This window comes from Hyperolius riggenbachi, chromosome 2 (assembly GCF_040937935.1).
Source record: "Hyperolius riggenbachi isolate aHypRig1 chromosome 2, aHypRig1.pri, whole genome shotgun sequence".
Lineage (NCBI taxonomy): Eukaryota > Metazoa > Chordata > Amphibia > Anura > Hyperoliidae > Hyperolius > Hyperolius riggenbachi.
In genome coordinates this window covers 352680569-352704557 of record NC_090647.1, presented here as the reverse complement: position 1 = coordinate 352704557, position 23989 = coordinate 352680569, and the positions used below count along the sequence as shown (strand labels likewise).

General features: G+C 42.0%; 1 protein-coding gene across 1 annotated transcript in view; it reads right to left on the bottom strand.

The window, feature by feature from the left end:
• Positions 1–497: 497 nt before the first annotated feature.
• PIK3C2B (phosphatidylinositol-4-phosphate 3-kinase catalytic subunit type 2 beta) overlaps positions 498–23989 on the bottom strand; it is a 274534-nt gene continuing 251042 nt past the window's right edge. Inside the window, exons 30-33 of the mRNA XM_068269615.1 lie at positions 18212–18293; positions 17543–17649; positions 3589–3714; positions 498–1992 (exon numbers count right to left, since the gene is read on the bottom strand). Of these exons, the coding sequence (XP_068125716.1) occupies positions 1804–1992; positions 3589–3714; positions 17543–17649; positions 18212–18293 (504 nt within the window). The 3' untranslated portion in view covers positions 498–1803. The remainder of the gene's footprint in view (positions 1993–3588; positions 3715–17542; positions 17650–18211; positions 18294–23989) is intronic.

Genomic DNA, 23989 nt, shown 5'->3' with positions numbered 1-23989 from the left:
CTGCCTAAAACTGGCAATTACAAACCAGGATTGCAGCAGGGAGTGGCATGAACAGCAAAGAGGGGCCCGGGAGAACATAATAAATAGAATGGTATGCTTTTTATTGCAAGAATTTTAGAGTACAGATTATCTTTAAGCTTGGTAGAGCAGTGAGCTGCCACTTCACTCACAGACCAGTGTTCCTAGGTTTACCTCTGACTGCTACCTCTTGACTTTCTTTTTCCTCCCACATATCATACAACCCCACTGTCTGATGTATGCTGTTACCAGTGGGAAATGTGCCCAACTTCACCCTCTCCTGTGCCTTTCATTCATTTCTTCCCAATTTTGTGCTGAACTTATAAATTAATATTATAAATGAATGAATTTATAAATTAAGATTGTAAGAAAAAAAAAAGCAATTTTATTCATTACTTTATTTTCACTACAGTTCCTTTTTAACAAATTAAGCAAGCAGTTGACAAAGCCACCGAAATAATAACACACACTGCGTAAAGTAGAAGTCAAGTCTTTTATTCAGCACATACAGTACACATTATTATAAAATTGTTTTTCATGTCAGTAACAGAGCAGATAAACTACTGCCCTCATTAAAGCAGCTCTCCTTGGGAAGCAATTTCTTTTAAGTTTACAGGCACACAGCATACACGATCCAATTAGTGACCCAACTTGTAAGTCTAGAATATTGAGTTTTCTACATATTGTAAGGTGAGACTATGTCATGGCTTGTAGGTATTACTTAGCAACATTTACACAAGGCAAATGCTAACTTGCTTCAGTTATTTCAAGTACAATTATTAGTATATTAGTCAGCAGCCTGGCAGTTACATTGCTTGGCATCACATGAGTACCATTACCAGGCTGTAAAAAATTAATCTGTCCTGAAGATCCATGAAATGGTCCCCTTGATACTGTCCTTTACTATTATTACATGTCTTTGCATATAGTGACACTTCTTTTTTTTGCATATATACATATCAGAATACAGTCCTACTAAGGAAATAGTGGGTACCCTTGAAAAAGAATCAGTAATTCCAAGTGTCCTACACATCCCATGGGAAAATAGATTTGTGTGACTAATCATCAGTCTTACATTAGAAACAACTGAAAACAGATGCAAGTATAAAGTAAATAAGTTGAGGCTATATTGAGTGGTTTTTCACCTAAATGCTTATTTTCCCCCCTCTTTTTTTCTTCAAACTCTCTTTCTACCAAAAATGAATCTGTATGAACATGACTGAAAGCTAATTATGGACGTTAAATAAATACAGAGTTAGTATTATAACCAAATGTAAAGTATGCTTAAACAAAATACTTATCACTCCATTAAAAAGTAAACCTATATTTACCAATAATCAAACCTCTCAAAATGCACAATTTTCAGAAAGATTTCCGGAACAGCAAGCCCAAGACCTTGCCATAAACAAGTCTATTTATACTTTAAAATAAAATAAAAAAACAAAAATCAAAATAATTGTAGATCCAACCAGTAAAACGAGGGACCGACTTTCAAGTGATTTTCTCTACTAATTATGTTCCCTTGACACAAGGTAAACTTAATAAAGGTACTGATGTATCTCCAGTCTTTGTAACCCTTCTCTAGAAGGAATCCTGTAATTACTGTAGTCTTCTGAATTCCCTTGGAGAAAAAATATATAATATATTTAAATATCTGTTATCAGTTAAAATGAAAACTCCTTGAGCTTGTTTCAGATTACTATAACATTAAGATCAGTCATTGCAGATACAAGTCACCCATGAGGTGGCACATGTAGTTTCTTTTAGATACATTCTTAAGCTTATTCAATTACTTCCTAGGTTGGCAGAACCAAGCTTGAACCAATGTGTCTTCTCTTGGCTGAGGTCCAGATCCCGAAGTCGAATAATGACTTCCCCAAGCAGAATGTTTTCCCAAAATCCTTCCTCACTCAACACTGACAGCCAAATCTCACGCTGCTTAAGATCTCCTTTAGGAATACCATCATAGACAAGCTGCAAAAGAATATTAGAAGAGTTAAAAAATATGAAAAAAAGTAACATTTTCATTGGCACTATATGAATTACACAATTCTGCAGGCTCTAAACCTGTCAAACCTATGAAGAAACAAAAGGTAAAAAAATAGATACTCAACTAAGTAGTGGGAAGCCTTTGGATGGTCCAGAGGCATTGTAGACTCTCGTGAAGCCTACCTTTCCTACCCGGGAACCTTCTTCAAAGTCGAGCTCCAGTCTGTGCACAAGAGTGGCCGCACTGAGCGCAAGTGAGTATAATACCGCTCATGCCCAGTAGCACAAAGCCACTTGTGCATCAAGGAAAAGCTTTGTGCTACTGGACATGTAAGGACTATACTCATGCATGCGCAGTATGGCTGTGCTTGTACACATCTGTACAAGTGCATATCCATCAAGCTCTGGTCAGATATGTTCAAAGGGACCCTGTGTGGGAATGGTGGGCTCCAGCATGATCCAGGAAGCCAAAATGGAGCAGAGGTCCAGATCATAGACCTGATCATGCCTTTGAGCAAATTCTCCACTTCTGCACCTGTTTTGCCCCTATTTTCCTTGTACGGTTTTAATAAATCAGCCCCAAAGTGTATATTATTGTTAGAATGTCTGGGTAAATAGGTTAAAAATGCAATGCATCTTGCTGGTCATTGATGTTTAAGGCAGGAATATTGGGCAAACCTATCAATTCTTAGCTGGGTATAGGGTCCAACACATAAGAGCAAGCTCTGAGGCAGGATTTGGCAAAAGAAGGGACACTCCTTTGAATAAGACGAGATTTGTAGATAGAGAAAAACTAGTTTGCAATGCACATGATAGAAGCCGTACGTGTCAAGTGAGAGCATTTATTTTTGAATGGGACCTCAGCTTTCAGCATTATGGATCAGTGAGTTAAGCATCCTTACCGAGACATTTTAGCAATACGTGCAAATATGCTTACTGGTGGTGGAGATAATGCCCTGTGATAGCTCAGCTAGCTCACATTTACAGATATGTCACGTCAATACAATACATGCAAGTAAATACTTGAGCCAGGGCTGTGGAGTCGGTCCAAAAATATTTCAACTCAAACTCCTCAGTTTCTGAAACTACTGACTCCAGGTACTCAGACTCCTTAGTCTAATACTTACCAGGTCTGTGAAGTTGGTTCCAAAATTTTTCAACTCCAGATACCCAAAAATTACTCCGACTCCTCAACTCCACAGCCCTGACTTGAGTAGAGCTAGTGCTAACTTGATCAGCTCTGTAGTGCAATTGTCACAGTGCTTCACTGTCATATTATGTAGTGTAGTATGTGGCCTTCTCCCCTTGTCAGGCATCTGCCCACTTCTCTATGCTAGGACTGCAGCATTCTAAACAACACTCGTAACTCCTCTAGAGTCATGTTAGGAGGCATGAATATGCATACCCAGCACCTGATGAGTGACTCTTGCCAAGGTTTAGTAGCTCACCACCTGAAAGCTCTCACAGTTGCTCATAATGCTAATCGATTGCTAGCAGCTCACTAGAGCATCCAGAAACTAGATATTGTGACCACATAACCACTATGGCATGGCTGCAATACAATATGCGGTGAAAGATTACCATTTCATTATATGTTGGATTGCATGTTTTCTTGGCTACTTTGGTTTTCCTCTTTGTTGTCTTCTGAGGATCCGGCAACAGATAGATCTTTGCGTATGGATTTGGCTCGTTGTTATCCTGAAGAGGCTGGTCAGGAAAGCACACAAACAAAACACATAAATTAACTTGTTGATGCTTTACATGAATGAGTGTGCATAAGTTGATTTACTTAGAACCTAAATAACTAACGGTAATATGTGGAGATGTACAGAGGTGCCAGTAGGATAAAAGTCACTAAAAACGTTTAAAACATGCGGGATGTGGTGGTGGACCAGCCAACCCAAAAAGGACGAAAGTACTGTCGATTAAAGTAGTAGACAATTTATTCACAAACTCCTGTTATAGGAGTTTGTGAATAAATTGTCTACTACTTTAATTGACAGTACTTTCGTCCTTTTTGAGTTGGCTGGTCCACCACCGCATCCCGAATGTTTTAAACGTTTTTAGTGACTTTTATCCTACTGGCGCCTCTGTACATCTCCACATGTCAAGATTTCCACCCTTGGTGGAAGGGTGTTACACCCTCTATTTTCCCTATCCACAGAGAGCGACGTCTTAATCCTGAGTGGGGACAGGCTTGTTCTCCCCACCTGCCTTTTCAGTGGTTGCCTTGGAGGTAACCCTGGTTTGTAAGTATATTGACTTACGTTTCACATTACGTTCCCCATCTTCCAATACATACTACACTATATTGGGCTCTCAGTTTTCTACCCTTTATAACTAACGATAATAGTTTTTTTGCAAGAGAAATATGTTCAGTAAGTCATTAAAGGTATTGCATGAATCAACATTTGATTCACAAAACCTTTTGACTCCTGTTACCGATTCTGCCTTGTATCTTGACCACGCTTACTCTAGATTTATTCCCTGGTGCCGACTCTGCCTGTATCCTGACCACGTACTATTGGATTACCGGTTGCACACTCTGCTATTGTACCTGGACTCTGTCTGTTTGCTGCCTGGATCGACCTCTGCCTGGATAAAGACTTACAAGAACGCTGCCTGGACTGACATCTGGCTAGTACTGACCACGCTATCACTAAAGTGCCTGATCTGCATACTCCTGCTTTACAGTCATCTGACTCTCATCTGGATTGCCTCATCCTCCAGGCCTCAGGTGACTATTATACTTGTGATACTGTGCCTTGTATGATTATTATTGGTCCTGTTTGGTGGATACTATCTGTCAGTCTGTATGCTACATCTACCTGCAGGGTTATTGTAGTTCTATGCTAGGTAGGAGTTTGTGCTGGTGTTACGGGCTGGGCTATAGGTCAGTCATTTGGGCATACAGCCTGACCTATAGTCATTGACTAGACAAGCCTGACATACAATGTATGACAAATTCTGATATAGTAAACGTCTGCTATAGTAAACTACTTTTCCTGGTCCCTTTGAGTTTATTATATAGGGATTCTACTGTATAGTAAACCTCTGGCTATAGTAAACTCAATCATCAGATCCCGACCATGTGCCTGTATGAATATCCAATGTATGACCTATTATGGTAAACTTCCAATATTGTTAACAACTTGGTCAGGTCCCTTGAAGTCTACCATAAAGAGATTCTACTAGATCTGTATTACATCCTTTTAGCACTTCTTCCACACTCAAACATCAGCGTTGGTTTTTGTTGCTTTTACTTATTGTCACTGGCACACACTGAAACATTAAGTGTTTTGTTTCCTTCAAGCAGGTGTAATTTAATACCTACTGTTTCATCTTCAAAGCATTGGCTGACCTAATAGAAGCTATTCCCTTGAGATTTTCTATGTGGTTTTGCCGTGTGCTATACAGTATGATGTCACAGCAATGCAATATACACAGAAAAACATCTGATGTAATATGCTTGAGTAACTAAAGCACAATATCAGCATAAATCTAAAGGGATTATTTAAGTCTGACATATTCCGCTCACCTGGTAAACACTATGCTGCCAAGATTGGGATCTAGCATTATCACATAACTACACAATTGAGCTTACTCAGGTTTACCTAAAAAGCAGGATTTCTCGAGACAAACAGCTGAAGTATCCAAACAGAAACATTTACCTTGTTTTCATGCAACAGAGGGCAACAATTTTGCCTTTTAATCAAACTGAGTGATGCTTCATCTATACCCTTATTTCATCAATACTGACACTGTAAAAGTCTTATGCTGGGCATACATCGTAAGTTTCTGCGCCGGTATCGAGCCAGCGGCTCGACGCCGGCGCGTCATCGCTCTTCCACGCGGATCGATTCCCGCTCGTCCCCACGGGCATGCCTTATCAGCCGCTCGATTCCCCGCTATTGTCCGCCCGCGGGGATCGAGCGGGGAATCTATCCGGCGGGTCATCGGACCTGTCGGATATATTATCAATCGAGCCATCAGCGGCTCGATTGATAAGGAAACAAACTTACTGTGTATGCCCAGCATTAGGGCTTATTTCCACTAAGTACCTTGGCAATTTCCGATTCGGCTGTGGTACCTGTGCTACTGCGAAGCTGCAGCCAGAATCGCTTAGCTGTGCCATACACGGCTATAGGGATTCAGGTACGTGCGGTGGGAAACTGCAATATGTCATCCAGAATCGCAATGCAGTACAATTTGGACGGCAAGCCATAGCAGGAATAGGCAGCATTCCCCTGCCCAACTCACCTGCGGGGAAACGCTGCAAATTCGGCCGCATTCATCCTTAGTGGAAATGGGCCCTAAGGCTAGGTCCACACTTCAGGATTCAGTTCAGGATCGGAACCGTTTTAAACTGATCCATTTTTCTAAATCTTTTTTTTTCTTCCCTGTTTTATCAAAAAATGCTTTTTTTGCAGCATATGTTTCCAGTCCATGGAAACGTATGCCCAGCCATGGGGGGAGAGGGGGCCGCCATGCTGGAGGGGGTAGCAGCCAGGATGGGGGTGACAGCAGTCGGCGGGGAGGGGGGTTGCCCCCTTCCCTCACCTGGGTGCCCCGTCCCCGCTCCTCCTCCAGCTACTTGTGCAAAACCTAAAGTATTGTATAGCGGCAGCGAGCGGAGAGCTTCTATACTTTGGAGGGCGGCATTGCAAGAAGTGACGCAGCGAGTGGAGGAAGAAGGTAAGCTCTGCTCGCTGCTGCTATACAATACATCCTGCTATACAATACATCAGAAACAGAGTCGTGATTGTGGGCAAAAGTGTGACTATTTGTTAACATAGAAAGGAGGAAAACATTAAAAATAACGAAATGTCTCAAATATATATATATATATATATATATATATATATATATATATATATATATATATATATATATATATTTGCAATTTTAAACATTTAATCCCACACATTACAAAAACAAAAAAAAAAAACAAAAGAAAAACAACAAATCCATAAAAACTTAACGCGTTGAAGAAAATAGGTTTCTCCACAAAGGGGAGTCAAGTTTTTTGCTAAAACTTTTTTTTAAATGTCTCTTGAGTGTAGAGACACTAAATTTGTGTATTTATTTCCAATTTGGTATTATTAGATGTCATGGAAAAATTGTATGTATTTGGGTTTCAGAAGACCAAAAATGTAAAGCAACTTTTTTCTTTTTTTGCACCATAGTTCATTTCTAGCAAGGCAAAAGGTACAAGAGCATTGACTATCCTCCCAAATGACCTCATTTAAAAAACTAGACAACCCCTCCACCTCAAACTTATTTAAAAAAAAGGGGGTATGATTTGACTTTTTTTCATTTTGATTGGAAGAATGGAGTAAAATTTAAAAACCCATTTTTTTCTGCAAACATGCTACCTTGAAAGCAAATAATGCCCACATGTTGTTTGCTGGCCACAACATGCATCCTAAAACATATTCATCAACTTCTCACGTGCATAGGTTACCAAATACTTATGCCTCGGACGCAATGTTAGAGTACTGGGGGAGCCCAGAATCAACTGAGTGCATTTTTATGGACTGAAAATCCAAAGCAGACTTTTTTGCACCATACTTCACTCTTATAGCGGTACAGAAGGACCAAGACCTCTGGATAGCCCCAAAAAATGATCTCATCTAGAAAACTAGACCCCCCCCCCCATTGTATTTGGTAGGGGGTTTAATTAAGGGTTATAACAACTATATACTACCTATATACATGCTACACTATGTACTACCTATAATCACGCTACACTATTTCTAACTATATCTACGCTATACTTTCAACTACCTAAATACTATGTTTAATCATACTACACTGTATACTAACTTTATAACTGTATATGGTATTATATGTTGGATATATATTTTTTACTACCTAAAAACTACGTATAAACACGCTATACTGTATACTAACTACCATATTTTTGGGAATACAAGATGCTCTGGAATATAAGACACAACGAGGTTTAGAGGATAAAAACCGGGGGGAAAAATATTCTAAACCTGGTGCGTCTATAGTGCAAGGGCATCTTATGGAGATCCCCCCCAAGCTGTCCCTATCTACGTTAGAATTCAAAAATCAAGATAAGTGTGCGCCACCAAATAACTGCAGGTACTAAATCACCTATGACAGATGGGAGCAAGCAGACCAAGCTGCATAAACCTTGAATCCAAAAATACTGTACATAGCAAAGTTATGGCCACAACTGCAAGAGTGCAAAGGAGTACACCCCTAAAACCTATTCCAGCTGTCCCTCCCAACTGAAACCATGACCCAATGGAGCACACTCCACATTGCAGAAGGCTTTACATATTGCACACAGGATACACAGGCCCTGCACACATACTGCATGCAGACCATACTCTCACTGGTAAGCAGCAGATGCAGACAAAACTGACCAAAGGCTGTGACCCATTCTGTCACAGCCCACCATTTGGAAGCCACTCGGGTACTCACAACTGCTCATACCAGAGTGGAGAACACTCTCCCAGCTGCACAAACAGGGCACAGTAGGAACGCTTTAACCCTGCCTCTTTATGCACATAACAAGCCCCGCTGACCTGATGGATGCAAGCAGGAGGGGACACAGCGCCAACTGGATCGGTGATGGATCCCCCTATTACAGGAGCCATAGTGGGCGAGCACGAACAAGTGTCCAAACAAGTTAGCAAGTGGGTCTGTGGCCAGGTGAGTGAGCTGACGTCTAAGTACATGAGTGAGCTTGCAGGCGAGCAGCCAAATAAGCAGGCGGGTGCACTGCCAAGGGCCGGGAGATAGAGCAAGAAAGTGTGCGGGCGGGTGGCCAATTGAGCATGCAGGCGTGCGGCCAAATGCGTGTGCAGACGTCTGTGCAAGCGGGGGGCCAGGAGATGGAGCAAGTTAGTGTGCAGGTGGGCGTGCAGGTGGCCAGTTGGGCGGGCAATAGAGCTGTCAGGCGCTGCAGTAATTGTGATATGGACACCAATCCGAATTGTATCTGGAATATAAGATGCACTGACTCCCACCCCAGTTTTGGGCGAAAAAAAAAGTGTCTTATATTCAGAAAAATACAATATATACAATATATATGCTATTCTAGATACTACCTAAATATTACGTACAATCACGCTACGATATATACTATAAATACGATATACTTAATACTACCTGAATACTACGTATAATCATGCTACACTGTATGCTAACTTTATACCTATGTGCTATACATTTTCTATACTTTGTATTACCTACAGTGGTTTGCAAAAGTATTCGGGTCCCTTGAAGTTTTCCACGTTTTGTCATATTACTGCCACAAATATGAATCAATTTTATTGGAATTCCACGTGAAAGACCAATACAAAGTGGTGTACATGTGAGAAATGGAACGAAAATCATACATGATTCCAAACATTTTTTACAAATAAATAACTGCAAAGTGGGGTGTGCGTAATTATTCAGCCCCCTGAGTCAATATTTTGTAGAACCACCTGTTGTTGCAAATACAGCTGCCAGTCTTTTAGGGTATGTCTCTACCAGCTTTGCACATCTAGAGACTGAAATCCTTGCCCATTCTTCTTTGCAAAACAGCTCCAGCTCAGTCAGATTAAATGAACAGCGTTTGTGAACATCAGTTTTCAGATCTTGTCATAGATTCTCGATTGGATTTAGATCTGGACTTTGACTGGGCCATTCTAACACATGGATATGTTTTGTTTTAAACCATTCCATTGTTGCCCTGGCTATATGTTTAGGGTCGTTGTCCTGCTGGAAGGTGAACCTCCGCCCCAGTCTCAAGTCTTTTGCAGACTCCAAGAGGTTTTCTTCCAAGATTGCCCTGTATTTGGCTCCATCCATCTTCTCATCAACTCCAACCAACTTCTCTGTCCCTGCTGAAGAGAAGCACCACCAGAGCATGATGCTGTCACCACCATATTTGACAGTGGGGATGGTGTGTTCAGAGTGATGTGCAGTGTTAGTTTTTCGCCACACATAGCGTTTTGCATTTTGGCCAAAAAGTTCCATTTTGGTCTCATCTGACCAGAGCACCTTCTTCCACATGTTTGCTGTGTCCCCCACATGGCTTGTGGCAAACTGCAAACGGGACTTCTTATGCTTTTCTGTTAACAATGGCTTTCTTCTTGCCACTCTTCCATAAAGGCCAACGTTGTGCAGTGCATGACTAATAGTTGTCCTATGGACAGAGTCTCCCACCTGAGCTGTAGATCTCTGCAGCTCCTTCAGAGTCACCATGGGCTTCTTGACTGCATTTCTGATCAGCGCTCTCCTTGTTCGGCCTGTGAGTTTAGGTGGACGGCCTTGTCTTGGTAGGTTTAAAGTTGTGGCATACTCCTTCCATTTCTGAATGATCGCTTGGGATGTTCAAGGCTTTGGAAATCTTTTTATAGTCTAAGCCTATTTAAATTTCTCAATAACTTTATCCCTGACCTGTCTGGTGTGTTCTTTGGACTTCATGGTGTTGTTGCTCCCAATATTCTCTTAGACAACCTCTGAGGCCGTCACAGAGCAGCTGTATTTGTACTGACATTAGATTTCACACAGGTGCACTCTATTTAGTCATTAGCACTCATCAGGCAATGTCTATGGGCAACTGACTGCACTCAGACCAAAGGGGGCTAAATAATTACGCACACCCCACTTTGCAGTTATTTTTTTTTTTTAAATGTTTGGAATCATGTATGATTTTCATTCCACTTCTCACGTGTACACCACTTTGAATTGGTCTTTCACGTGGCATTCCAATAAAATTGATTCATGTTTGTGGCAGTAATGTGACAAAATGTGGAAAACTTCAAGGGGGCCGAATACTTTTGCAAACCACTGTAAAAACTGTGTATAGTATCATATATATTTAGAGGTGCACTGATTGTTTTTCATAGGACTATACTGTTCTAAAGAAGGGGATCCTGTTTCCTGAGAGAACACTATTGATTGTACTGTATTTTTCTATATTTCTTTATTGAAAACTCAATTCAGTTCAAATGCAATCTATTTAAAAAAGACCTATAGCTAAAGATTTAATTTTATTGCACAAAAACAAAGGACAATGTGTTTTGCGGGACTATGTCACTTCTTCAGGTTCTTCACAGGGAGAGTAGATTTCAGCCAAGTCATAAATCATGCCTGTTCCTTCCCCTCTACCTAAGCTGGCCCTTTGGCCAGTCGTGACCATTTCTAATCACGTGATATTAGTGGGCTTCAATTACTAGATTTGTAGAGACAAATCTTTAATAAATGTACTATAGTTCTTGTGAGGGAGATAAAACTATAAACCAGGATCTTGTGTATAGAAAACATTTCTACAATTTGTATATGGAAGTCAGTCATTTCTGGTTTCATTTGCGAACCATCATTTTAAAGAGAAACTCCAACCAAGAATTGAACTTTATCCCAATCAGTAGCTGATACCCCCTTTTACATGAGAAATAGAATGATTTTCACAAACAGACCATCAGGGGGCGCTGTGTGACTAATTTTGTGCTGAAACCCCTCCCACAAGAGGCTCTGAATACCGCGGTACTTCTGGCAAACTGCCACAATGTAACAATGTTCACAGACAGGAAATGGCTGTTTAGAGCTGTCTAACAGCCAGAGCAGCTAGAAACAGCTACATAACATGCCCACAGTAACAATGTCACCATGTAATACATGTCAGAATGTGAATCTGGGAGAGGAAAGATTTTACAATGAGCAAACACTGACTAAATCATTTATACATAATTATGGTAAAAATGAAGCACTTTTTTTATTAAATTATTTTCACTGGAGTTCCTCTTTAAAAGGACATCTGGAAGCAGGATACATTATTATTATTATTATTATTTATTGTATTTATAAAGCGCCAACATATACATGTTTCACAACCTAAGTCAAATGCAGGGAACAGAATTTTTGCGCTCATAAATGTGAAGTTAAGATTTTACATATGAATTATAAGACCCACAGGCCACAAGAAAAAAGGCAAAAAAAAGAGAAAAGGCCAGCGTCTGATATATCCTTATCACTCATAACTATACAGGCATTTCACTTAGTAAGCAGATTTTTCACACGTTTGCTTAAAAGACACTAGTTCAACCGTAGCTGGAAACCATATGTCAGATGAGCAGTTTTGCCTGCAACAAATCACATAATGTTTGGCATAGAACAGTGCTGCCTCATCAATGTTATTCTGAGCTGTGTAAGTAGGTTTATATAAGTGCTTGTTCAGCTACATTTTAAGTATGTCATCTTAAATTAAGACTGTAGCTTCACAGCTCATCTCATGGCACAGTTATAAATCTACCAAGGGATTACATAAGCAGAGCTGGCTTTTGGGGGTGGCAAGTGCGGCAATCGCCCCAGGCCCCTGAAGAGACCCTCTGCGGAGGTAGGGAGAGCGGGCATAGTAGTTAAAACTCACCTGTCTTCGCCGATGCTCACAGCTTCCATCTCTTTCCTCTCCCAGCATCTGACATATTGGTAACAGCGCCCCCTGTGATGACGTGACCGCATGTCACCACAGGGGGTGCTGTTACCAATACACAGATGTCGGAACAGGAAGAAGATGGAAGCTGTGAGCATCGGTGGAAGACAGGTGAGTATTAACTACTATGTCCGCTCTCCCCACCGCTGCAGCCACCTTCCTATCTAACCTGTACTGCAGGGCACCTACCTATCTAACCTGTACTGCAGGGCACCTACCTAACTAATCTATACTGCAGGCACCTATAATCTATACTGCGAGGCACCTACCTATCTAATCTATACTGCAGGCACCTATCTTATCTATACTGCGGGACACCTACCTATCTAATCTATACTGCGAGGCACCTACCTATCTAATCTATACTGCGAGGCACCTACCTATCTAATCTATACTGCAGGCACCTTTCTAATCTATACTGCAGGGCACCTACCTATCTAATCTATACTGCAGGCACCTATCTAACCTGTACTGCAGGGCACCTACCTATCTAATCTATACTACAGGCACCTATCTAATCTATACTGCGGGGCACCTATCTATCTAATCTATACTGCAGGCACCTATCTAACCTGTACTGCAGGGCACCTACCTATCTAATCTAATCTATACTGCAGGGCACCTACCTATCTAATCTATACTGCAGGGCACCTATCTAATCTATACTGCAGGGCACCTACCTATCTAATCTATACTGCAGGGCACCTACCTATCCAATCTATACTGCAGGCACCTATCTAATCTATACTGCGGGATACCTACCTATCTAATCTTTACTGCAGGCACCCATCTAATCTTTACTGCAGGCACCTATCTAATCTATACTGCAGGCACCTATCTAATCTATACTGCGGGGCACCTACCTACCTATCTAATCTATACTGCGAGGTACCTACCTATCTAATTTATACGGCAGGCACCTAACCAATCTATACTGTGGGGTACTTACCTAACTAATCTATATAGCAGGCACCTATAATCTATACTACGGGGCACCTACCTATCTAATCTATACTGCAGGGCACCTACCTATCTAATCTATACTGCAGGGCACCTACCTATCTAACCTATACTGCAGGCTCCTATCTAATCTATACTGCAGGGCACTTCCTAATCCATACTGCAGGCACCTATCTAATCTATACTGCGGGGCACCTACCTACCTATCTAATCTATACTGCAGACACCTATCTCATTTATACTGCGGGGCACCTACCTATCTAATCTATACTGCGGGGTACCTACCTATCTAATTTATACGGCAGGCACCTCTCCAATCTATACTGCGGGGTACCTACCTAACTAATCTATACAGCAGGCACCTATAATCTATACTGCGGGGCACCTACCTATCTAATCTGTACTGCAGGGCACCTACTTATCTAATCTATACTGCAGGGCAACTACCTATCTAATCTATACTGCAGGGCACCTACCTATCTAACCTATACTGCAGGCTCCTATCTAATCTATACTGCAGGGCACTTCCTAATCTATACTGTGGGGAATTTACCTATCGAATCTATACTGCAGGCACCTATCTACCTAATATATACTGCAGGAACCTATCTAACCTATACTGGAGGTACCTACCTATCTAATCTATACTGGGGGCGCCTACTTATCTAACCTATACTGCAGGCACCCATCTATCTAACCTATACAGAGTGTGTGTTTCCACAGCGTGCGTGTGTGTGTATGTGTGTGTGTGTGTGTGTGTGTGTGTGTGTGTGTGTGTGTGTGTGTGTGTGTGTGTGTGTGTCCGTGTGCGTGTGTATCCACAGCATATGTCTCTAGGCCCCGCATATGACACTCGCCCCAGGCCCCGCATACTCTAAGGCCACCTCTGAACATAAGTAAGCAAAGCACCCAGATGTTACCATTTTCAAGGTTAATGGAAGCTTCCAAAAGTCAGAAACAGGCTGTCTACATGTGGGTTTGATATGGCTGTGTAAAACTTAAAGCTATAGGCTTGCTATACACCAGCGGTTCTGGATGCTTGCTTGGCTTAACAAGGGCGAAAAGGGATTATTTGCATATTCAGTGGTAGTGCATTGTGGGTAACCACAAATGTTCACTTATAACTGAATTATTGCAAATTTCCTTCTGTTTTAATAAGGCAAATTACACCAAGCTTTGCTTTTTTAGTAGGAGGGCTTTTTGGTTCCTTTTATCCCCCTATAAATTCCTAGTAGTTTGGGTCACCCTGAGCTGCTTGGTTACTCTAATGGAAGCTTCCACAGCTACAAATAAGGTTACAAAAAGGTCACATGGTTATGTGGGCAGGCCTTCTGCTTAGAGTACATCATCAGCAACAGTCTGCAAGAGGCGGGAAACAAACTCAATTATCTGAGAAAAAGTAGCCTACAGTAACAGACATCTGCACTGGAGGAGTGGGTGGTGAAGGACCTTATGACCAGGTACTTTAAAGAGAACCTGTACCGAGTAAAAATATTTAAAATAAACACATGAGGTAACTTCAAATGAACATTGCATAGTTACCTTGCCATCAGTTCCTCTCAGAAGCTCACCATTTTCTTCTGACAATAATCCCTTCCAGTTCTGACAATATTTTGTCAGATCTGAAATATATCAGTTGCTGTCAGTAAAATATCAGTTGCTGTCAGTTATAGCTGAGAGGAAAACGGATGTACCAGGTAATGTCTATGTTTCCCTATGGCTCAAGTGGGCGATGTTACAGTTTAACAGTGTGCTGACCAGAAAGCTGTTATGGGTAATGGCCATTTTCAAAATGGAGGACGGAAAATTCCCTTGATCACAGTGAACAAATAGGACGCGGGATAGGAGAAAGACACTGAGGAGTAGACTACATGGAAGGTAAGTATGACTTGTGTATGCTTATTTTGACTTTTATTTTCAGTTCAGGTTTTCTTTAAAGCTAGGGACCACTGGCAGCACATTGCGGGAAATCGCAAAGCACCCAATAGTCCCAAAACGTGGAAGTGCAGCGATTTCAAATACGAATCCCAGAGCGATAGCGATTCAGGATCACTCCCAAAATGCTGCAAGCAGGGCATTCCAATCACTCTCCGATGGCAGTTCTGCAAGTGAAACCATAGGGTTCCACTGTTGCAATCGCCAAGCGCTGCCAGTGGGTCCCAGGCCTGAAGCTTAAAGGGAACCTAAACCAAACAAGTTAACCAAATAAGTTTTGTTTTCCCCTGGCTGGCCAGTCGATGGCCACTGCGCCTGCACGGCCCTGGCCACGCGCGTCCTCAATCGCACTCCCATTGCGTTGGCCGGCCTATGCATGCACAGTATGTGTGCGTATGTGACTGCGCAGGCACAGGACATCTATAGGGGGCTGGTAGAAGCCCCAGGTAAGTTGAATTATTTTTCCCCTGGTTGGGATTAGGTTCCCTTTAACCACTTACTCTTTACAGTACAGTATATATAATGCAGTTCCCATTCATTGACCTAGGTCCCTGTATCAATGATCGCAGTATCAATGAGATGTCTACGGCCATTTGTACACACTTACACGCATTGCTTCCTGATTTACGTACTAAAAGCATGCACAGGAAGCTGACTGAGGACATTTTGTGGCCAAATAATAAAATTACACTTACATACATTTATTTTAACAAACAGACCTACACATAATTAAAAATGAACTCCTTACTTCCCACACTCTACCAAAAATACCCAAATAAAACTTTTGCATAAAAAAAAAAAAAAAATTACAATAAAAAAAACAAACACATAAATAATTACTGTAGGGATTGAACTTTTTTTTTAATATGCACGTCAAGAGGGTATATTACTATTATTTTTTAAATTATGGGCTTGTAAATAGTGATGGACGCAAAACTGAAAAAATGCACCTTTATTTCCAAATAAAATATTGGTGCCATACATTGTGATAGGGACATAAGTGAAATGGTGTAATAACTGGGACAAATGGGCAAATAAAGTATGTGGGTTTTAATTATGGTAGCATGTATTATTTTACAACTATAATGGCCGATAACTGAGAAATAATGATTTTTTTTCTTAATATTCGCGTTAAAATGCATTTATAAAAAAATTATTCTTAGAAAAATGTACCACCCAAAGAAAGCCTAATTGGTGGCGGAAAACACAAGATATAGATCAATTCTTTGTGATAATTAGTGATAAAGTTATTAGTGAATGAATGGGAGGTGAAAATTGCTCTGATGCATAAGGTGAAAAATACCCGCGGGCTCAAATGGTTAGCACCAATACTGCCCAACATGATTAATTATCATGTATTCATTGGTTGGTTGTGTATCCTCATATCATTGTTGACTCTAATTGATTACTTAATTGTATACCCAGTGCAATTCCTGTGGTGTTTTAAATGTTTTTTTTGTGTCAGATTTTTTGCAATAAAGGAAATCTTGTTAAATTAATCATGTTGGGCAGTATTGGTGCTGTTTATTTAGTCTACTAAAGAACAGGACACACTTATGTCTGGAGTTGTGCACGGTTTTTATAAACCGCTTTAACTACTTAACGTCTACCTCACGCCAATGAGTGTGAGTGGAGCAGCAGCCCCAGGACCGCCTTACGTCGATTAGCGTGCAGTCCTGGGGGCGTGTTTTGCTGGGGATCGCGCACGCATACCCGCTTGAATGGCGGAGCTCCGCTAGGGACTGTCAGACGCCATCAATTTACACCGTACAGCGCTGCGATCTACGGCAGCGATGTACTGGGGACAGCCATGTGACACGGCTGTGCCCTCTATAGGCTGATGTAGTGTTTTTTATTGTAAAAAAAACCCATATAAATATTTATTTATAAAAAAAAACATTTGGGGAGCGATCACAGCCCACCAACAAAGCCCACCAGCGAAAAGCTCTGTTGGTGGGCAGAAAAAGGGGGTGATCACTTGAGTGCTGAGTTGTATGGCCCTGCAGCGAGCCCTTAAAGCTGCAGTGGCCTATTTTGTAAAAAATAGCCTGGTCACTAGGGGGGTTTAACACCGCGGTCCTTTAGTGGTTAAAGTTCTTGTATTCTTCACCATGTTTTTTTTGTCTTTTTACAATAAAGCAAAAACAAATGCATTTGATTTTAATTAGCATGTATACTTACCAGACTACGAATATGCATGACCATAATGAACAACTGATCATTCTTATAAGAGATGGATAACTTCACCTCTCCTCCAACAGTCCCCACTGGTACGGTCCACGATGCATCTGAAAACACAGCAAAACATTTTTCTCAAATTCTGAAAAAAATGAAGCAGCAAAATTCTTTCCAAAACTTAACATACTTTCATGTTTTCCATTCTAAAATTAAAGATAAGAATGTCAGTGACAGCAAATGGGATGTTCTACAAACATAGTTTGTGCTGAGGAGCACCTTAAAAGGAACCTAAACTGAGATGGATATGGATTTTTCCTTTTAAAATAATACCAGTTGCCTGACTCTCCTGCTGATCCTGTGTCTCTAATACTTTTAGCCACAGCCCCTCAATAAGCATGCAGATCAGGTGCTCTGACTGAAGGCAGACTGGATTAGCTGCATGCTTGTTTCAGGTGTGTGATTCAGCCACTACTGCAGCCAAAGAGATCAGCAGGTCTGACAAGCAACTGGTATTGTTTAAAAGGAAACATCCATATCCCTCTCAGTTAAGGTTCCCTTTAAAACTGAGCTAAATTTTACACTTTCATTTCAGATAGTAAATTCGTTTTTTTGGGGTCAGCTGAAACTAATGGAGACTGAGAAATTAAATTACAACATATATACGGTACATACCGGAAGGTCTGTGTTGTGAACTGTTGCTAACATTCTTCTCATCACGAGGAAGGGAGTGGAAGAATGTATATACAAGATCGCACTGTAAAAATAAAGACAAAAGAGGAAATAGATGATTACCTTGCAGGTATTACTCTTCCCACCCTATCTGCAGAAGACACTGCTAAACTAGAACTCCCTATAACACTGGATGAGGTTGCGGATGCCATAGCAAGAATGCAAACCAGGAAAACTCCTGGTCTGGATGGAATACCAGTAGAACTGTATAAGCAATATACAAAAATGTTGTCTCCCAAACTCAGGTCCACACTACAACGCTCATTTGCCAGCGGGTCTCTCCCTCCCTCCATGTCTAAAGCTCTCATTATTGTCATACCTAAACCCGATAAGGATCCCCTACTTTGCTCTTCATACAGGCCCATATCCTTATTAAATGTAGACGCAAAAATACTTCCTAAGGTATTAGCAACTCGCTTAAGTAAAGTGATTACTACGTTAATACAGCAGGACCAATCGGGCTTCATGCCAGGTAAAGGAACAGATATTAATATTCGTAGACTTTTTGCAAATATACAAACTATACACTCCAATCAGGGGCAGAGAGCTGTGGCATCCTTAGACGCAGAAAAGGCTTTTGATTCTGTTGAATGGACCTACCTATGGGCTGTCTTACGTAAATTTGGCTTTGGTGAGAAGTCTATAAAATGGATTTGCCTTTCATATGATAACCCAATAGCGAGAATTAAAACAGGCACTAATATTTCTCCCCCCTTTTGCCTTGAAAGAGGTACAAGGCAGGGTTGCCCCCTTTCCCCAGCACTATTTGCCCTTGTTATGGAACCTATAGCAGCCTATATCAGACAATCTGCTACAGTCTGCGGCCTTAAAATAGGTAATCTAGAAGAAAAAATATCTATGCTGATGATGTACTCCTATATCTTAATGATCTGCTAAACTCCCTATCAGCTGCCCTTGACCTATTTAATAAATTTGGATCCATGCCTGGAATCAAAATTAAATTGACACCAAGCTTTTTAATAAAATCGACACCATTCTCCTTAGATTTATATGTGCTGTTAAACAACCGCATATAGCATTGGATATCCTACAACTTCCTAAAAATAGGGGAGGATTAGCAATGCCCCATTTCCAAAAATACTATTGGGCCTCTTTACTAGTGACAATAAGATGGTGGTTTTCACAAGATGATAATAACCCTGCAATTACTACGGAGGCTGCAATTCTCGGGTTCTTACGAACAGTTGACTAACTTTCCATATAGAGGCCCCAAATCTTCCACACCACATACACATGCTATGGTGACGACATGGAGGGCGGCTAGGGCCCCGCTAGTAAAGGATAATACACTGTCCCCATATACACCACTATGGGGTAACCCGCATCTTAAGCATTTTCAAACTATCCCAGATCCTATAGTATGGGCTAAATATGGCATCAAGACACTGGCACACACAGGGCCGGATTTGTACTTCCAAGTGCCCTAGGCCAGCTGACACCAACCTCCCCCCCCCATCAAATTCTCTCCAACCCTCTGAGTAGCAATAACTGGTTTGAATGAGCTCCCCTCCATTTTGCTGCTCTGCCCCTCATTTGGCAAAGAAGCAGCGCATGCCCAAAGCATTCCCGGCCTCGGCTGCTGTGTACATCTGAGTGCGAAATTGCAAGGAGCACGAGTAGCCAGAGCATGTGCTGCTTCTTTGTCCTCTGTGCGACTGGCTACAGTCAGAGCCACAAAAAGGTGGCAGGGCAGCACTATTGAAAGAAGCTCATCCAAAACAGAGAACATGTGAGTAGAAGATCTAAAACTACACATGCTGACATAGATGTGCTTTAAACAGTGACAATATAGTACTTAGGGCAAGGCAAGGAAGGACAGATGAGTCAGTAGGAAGTTTTGAAGTTATTAAAACAGAATGATAACATTTATTAGCTAACTGTAAATAAAAAAGTGAGCCTTTGGCTTCTTCAGACTTTGTATATGTTTGTAGACTTTATACTAACAAGATGTTAAAGCACACAACTATATATACATTCAGCATCAGAAGGAGATGCATAGTTTGTTTTGCAAATATAAATAAATGTAATATAATTGCCATCCTGTTTCACTGATAGCTAGCTAGCAAAGTACAATGCTCTTCTAAAATGAGTCAGGAAAGAGTTAAGCTGTAGCAAAGAGAATGCTGTGGTCATTCCCTAGGAAAAAAACCAAACAAACCATAAATTCAACAGGTCACAGGTCTCTAAGAGCTGACCAGACCAGTAATAAATCTGACAGCGCAGAGGGAGAAGATTCCTGTTTGTGATTCTGAATTTGTGCATGAAAAAACTTACAGAACTCAAGAGTTCTGCTACTAAACCCAGGCTGGCACTTCTCACAGCAGCTTGTATGTCCTCACCATCATACAGAGGACATAATCATCAGGTGACAACACATACTGACTGTCCTCAAACACACTCTACACAAGTGAGAGAGATGCAGGGATCTCCGGAATTCAGGCAGACCAGAGCAAAGCAGGGGAGATGATTTACTTTGACATGTGACCTCTTATCTCTCAAAGTCCAGCGCCCTGCAGATTTTTATCGCCCTAGGCCTTGACCTTGGTGGCCTTCCCAGAAATCCGGCCCTGGGCACACATCCAGGGGACGAACTCCATCTTGCCCTTCGACACTCTTAAAGCTCAGTATGGTCTTCCAAATCAGCATTTATTTAGATATCTACAACTTAGACATGCGTATACCTCACAGTTTGGTAGACAACCTCCCGAGCTAAATACTGATGAACTGGAACAACTCCTCTTGACTAGAGATGTACCTAAACCGCTTTCAGCAATATATACAACACTATTAACACTAATAGACTGGACAAATGTCTTAATAAATGGCAAGCAGACGTGGGGGAATTGGATAGGGATGACTGGGATGAAATATTGGAACTATATCCTACTTCAGTTGTCTCCGCCAAAGACCAGCTAGTGCACACTAAGTTTCTGCATACAGCCTACTTGACACCTGACCGAATGCATAGAATAAACTGTACGCTATCTGATAGTTGCTGGAGATGCTCTACTGAAATTGGTTCCTTTATACATATTTTCTGGACGTGCCCCTTTATTGCTAATTACTGAAAATATATTCTTTCTGTGATTAACAAACTTCTGCAAACTACCCTTCCCCTAGATCCTGGTTTGATGCTCCTTAAAAGGATAGAAGAAAATGCTTTGACCAGATATAAACAAATACTGGTCAGAACTTTATGTTTCCACGCTAGGAAGGAAATTTTAAAAATGTGGAAAAACTCTTCTGTCCCAACTGTGGGGATGTGGGCAAGAGCTGTTAATCATTCGCTACCACTGTATAAAACTACTTATATGAACAGACGCTGTCCCACAAAATATCAGAGAGTCTGGGGTGCCTGGGAAGACAAAATTATGGATGCTACAAACTCCAACTTCATACCTATTCTGGACTAATTTTCTTCAAAAATTTGGGCAGGGGGTGGGGGCCTTAGGCAGAGGCAGTCAAGTCTATCTCTTTTCTCTCTTCTCTTTTCTTCTTCCTCTATGTCCTTGCAGCATTATGTACTAAATTTATATACACAACAGTCCAATGGCTATATACTAACTGAATGGGAACCAAATGTATTTATACTGGTTATAATTCTTATGTTATTCTAAAATATCCTGAGATACTAAATGTCATGACTGTTCAATAACTACAGTTGTGTTCAAAATTATTTAACCACCAATGCTGTAAAGGATTTTAGGAAATTTAGTGTACATTTGTAAGTGTGTTTAAAATGAAATCTTACAAGGACTTTTTAACCACTTGCCGACCGCCCACTGTAGATTGGCGGCGGCAAAGTGGCAGCCCCAGGACCACGTGACGCAGAATGGCGTCGGGTCCTGAGACACTGTTTTGCCGGGGATCGCGCGCTGGGAGGCGCGCGCATCCGCCGGCAATAGGCTCCGCCCACCCACGACGTCAACCCGCCAGCCAATTGGAAGCGCCGGCGGGTTGTTAACCTAAAGATCACCGCATAGGAAGCGTATAATACGCTTTGTAATGTTTACAAAGTGTATTATACAGGCTGCATCCTGCCCTGGTGGTCCCAGTGTCCGAGGGACCACCAGGGCAGGCTGCAGCCACCCTAGTCTGCACCCAGACACACTCATCTGCCCCCCCTGCTCCCTGATCGACCACAGCACCCCTCAGACTCCCCCTGCCCACCCCCCAGACCACTGTTTGCACCCAATCACCCCCCTAATCTCCCATCAATCACTCCCTGTCACTATCTGTCAACGCTATTTTTTTTTTAGTCCCTAAACTGCCCCCTGGGGACTCCTGATCACCCCCCCACCCCTCAGATTCTCCCCAGGCCCCCTTCCCCTGTGTATTGTATGCATCTATCCCCCCTGATTACCTGTCAATCACCAGTCAATCACCCATCAATCACCCCCTGTCACTGCCATCCATCTATCAGCCCCTAACCTGCCCCTTGCGGGCAATCTGATCAACCACCCACACCATTAGATCGCCTGCAGACCGGACGTCAGATCATCTCCCAAGTGCACGGTTTACATCTGTTCTCTCCTCTAAACACCCACTAATTACCCATAAATCACCCCCATCACCATCTGTCACTGTTACCCATCAGATCAGACCCTAATCTGCCCCTTGCGGGCACCCAATCACCTGCCCACACGCTCAGATTGCCCTCAGACCCCCCTTATCAATTCGCCAGTGCATTATTTACATCAGTTCTTCCCTGTAATAACCCACTGATCACCTGTCAATCACCTATCAATCACCCCGTCAATGCCACCCATCAATCACCCCTTGTCACTGCCACCCATCAATCAGCCCCTAACCTGCCCCTTGCAGGCAATCTGATCACCCACCCACACCATTGGATCGCCTGCAGACCCGACGTCAGATCACCTCCCAAGTGCACTGTTTACATCTGTTCTCTCCTCTAAACACCCACTAATTACCCATCAATCACCCCCTTTCACCACCTGTCACTGCTACCCATTAGATTAGACCCCTATCTGCCCCTAGGGCACCCAATCACCCGCCCACGCCCTCAGACCCCAGCCCTGATCACCTCGCCAGTGCATTGCTTGCATCTATTTCCCCCACTAATCACACCTTGAGACACCCATCAATCACCTCCTGTCACCACCTGTCACCCCCTAGCACACCTACCCATCAAATCAGGCCCTAATTTGCCCCGTGTGGGCTCCTGATCACTCGGCCAAACCCTCAGATCCCCCTCAGACCCCCTTCCGATCACCTCCCCAGTGCATTGATTGCATCTATTTTCCCCTCTAACCACCCCCCTGAGACACCCATCAATCACCTCCTGTCACCCCCCTAGCACTCCTATCCATCAGATCAGGCCCAATACAACCTGTCATCTAAAAGGCCACCCTGCTTATGACACAAAATTCGCCCCCTCAAAGACCACCTGCCATCAAAATTTGCAGATGCTTATACCCCTGAACAGTCATTTTGAGACATTTGGTTTCCAGACTACTCACGGTTTTGGGCCCGTAAAATGCCAGGGCAGTATAGGAACTCCACAAGTGACCCCTTTTTAGAAAAAAGACACCCCAAGGTATTCTGTTAGGTGTATGAAGCGTTCATAGAAGATTTTATTTTTTGTCAAAAGTTAGCGGAAATTGATTTTTATTGTTTTTTCACAAAGTTTCATTTTTTCTAAATGTGACAAAAAATAAGATCTTATATGAACTCACC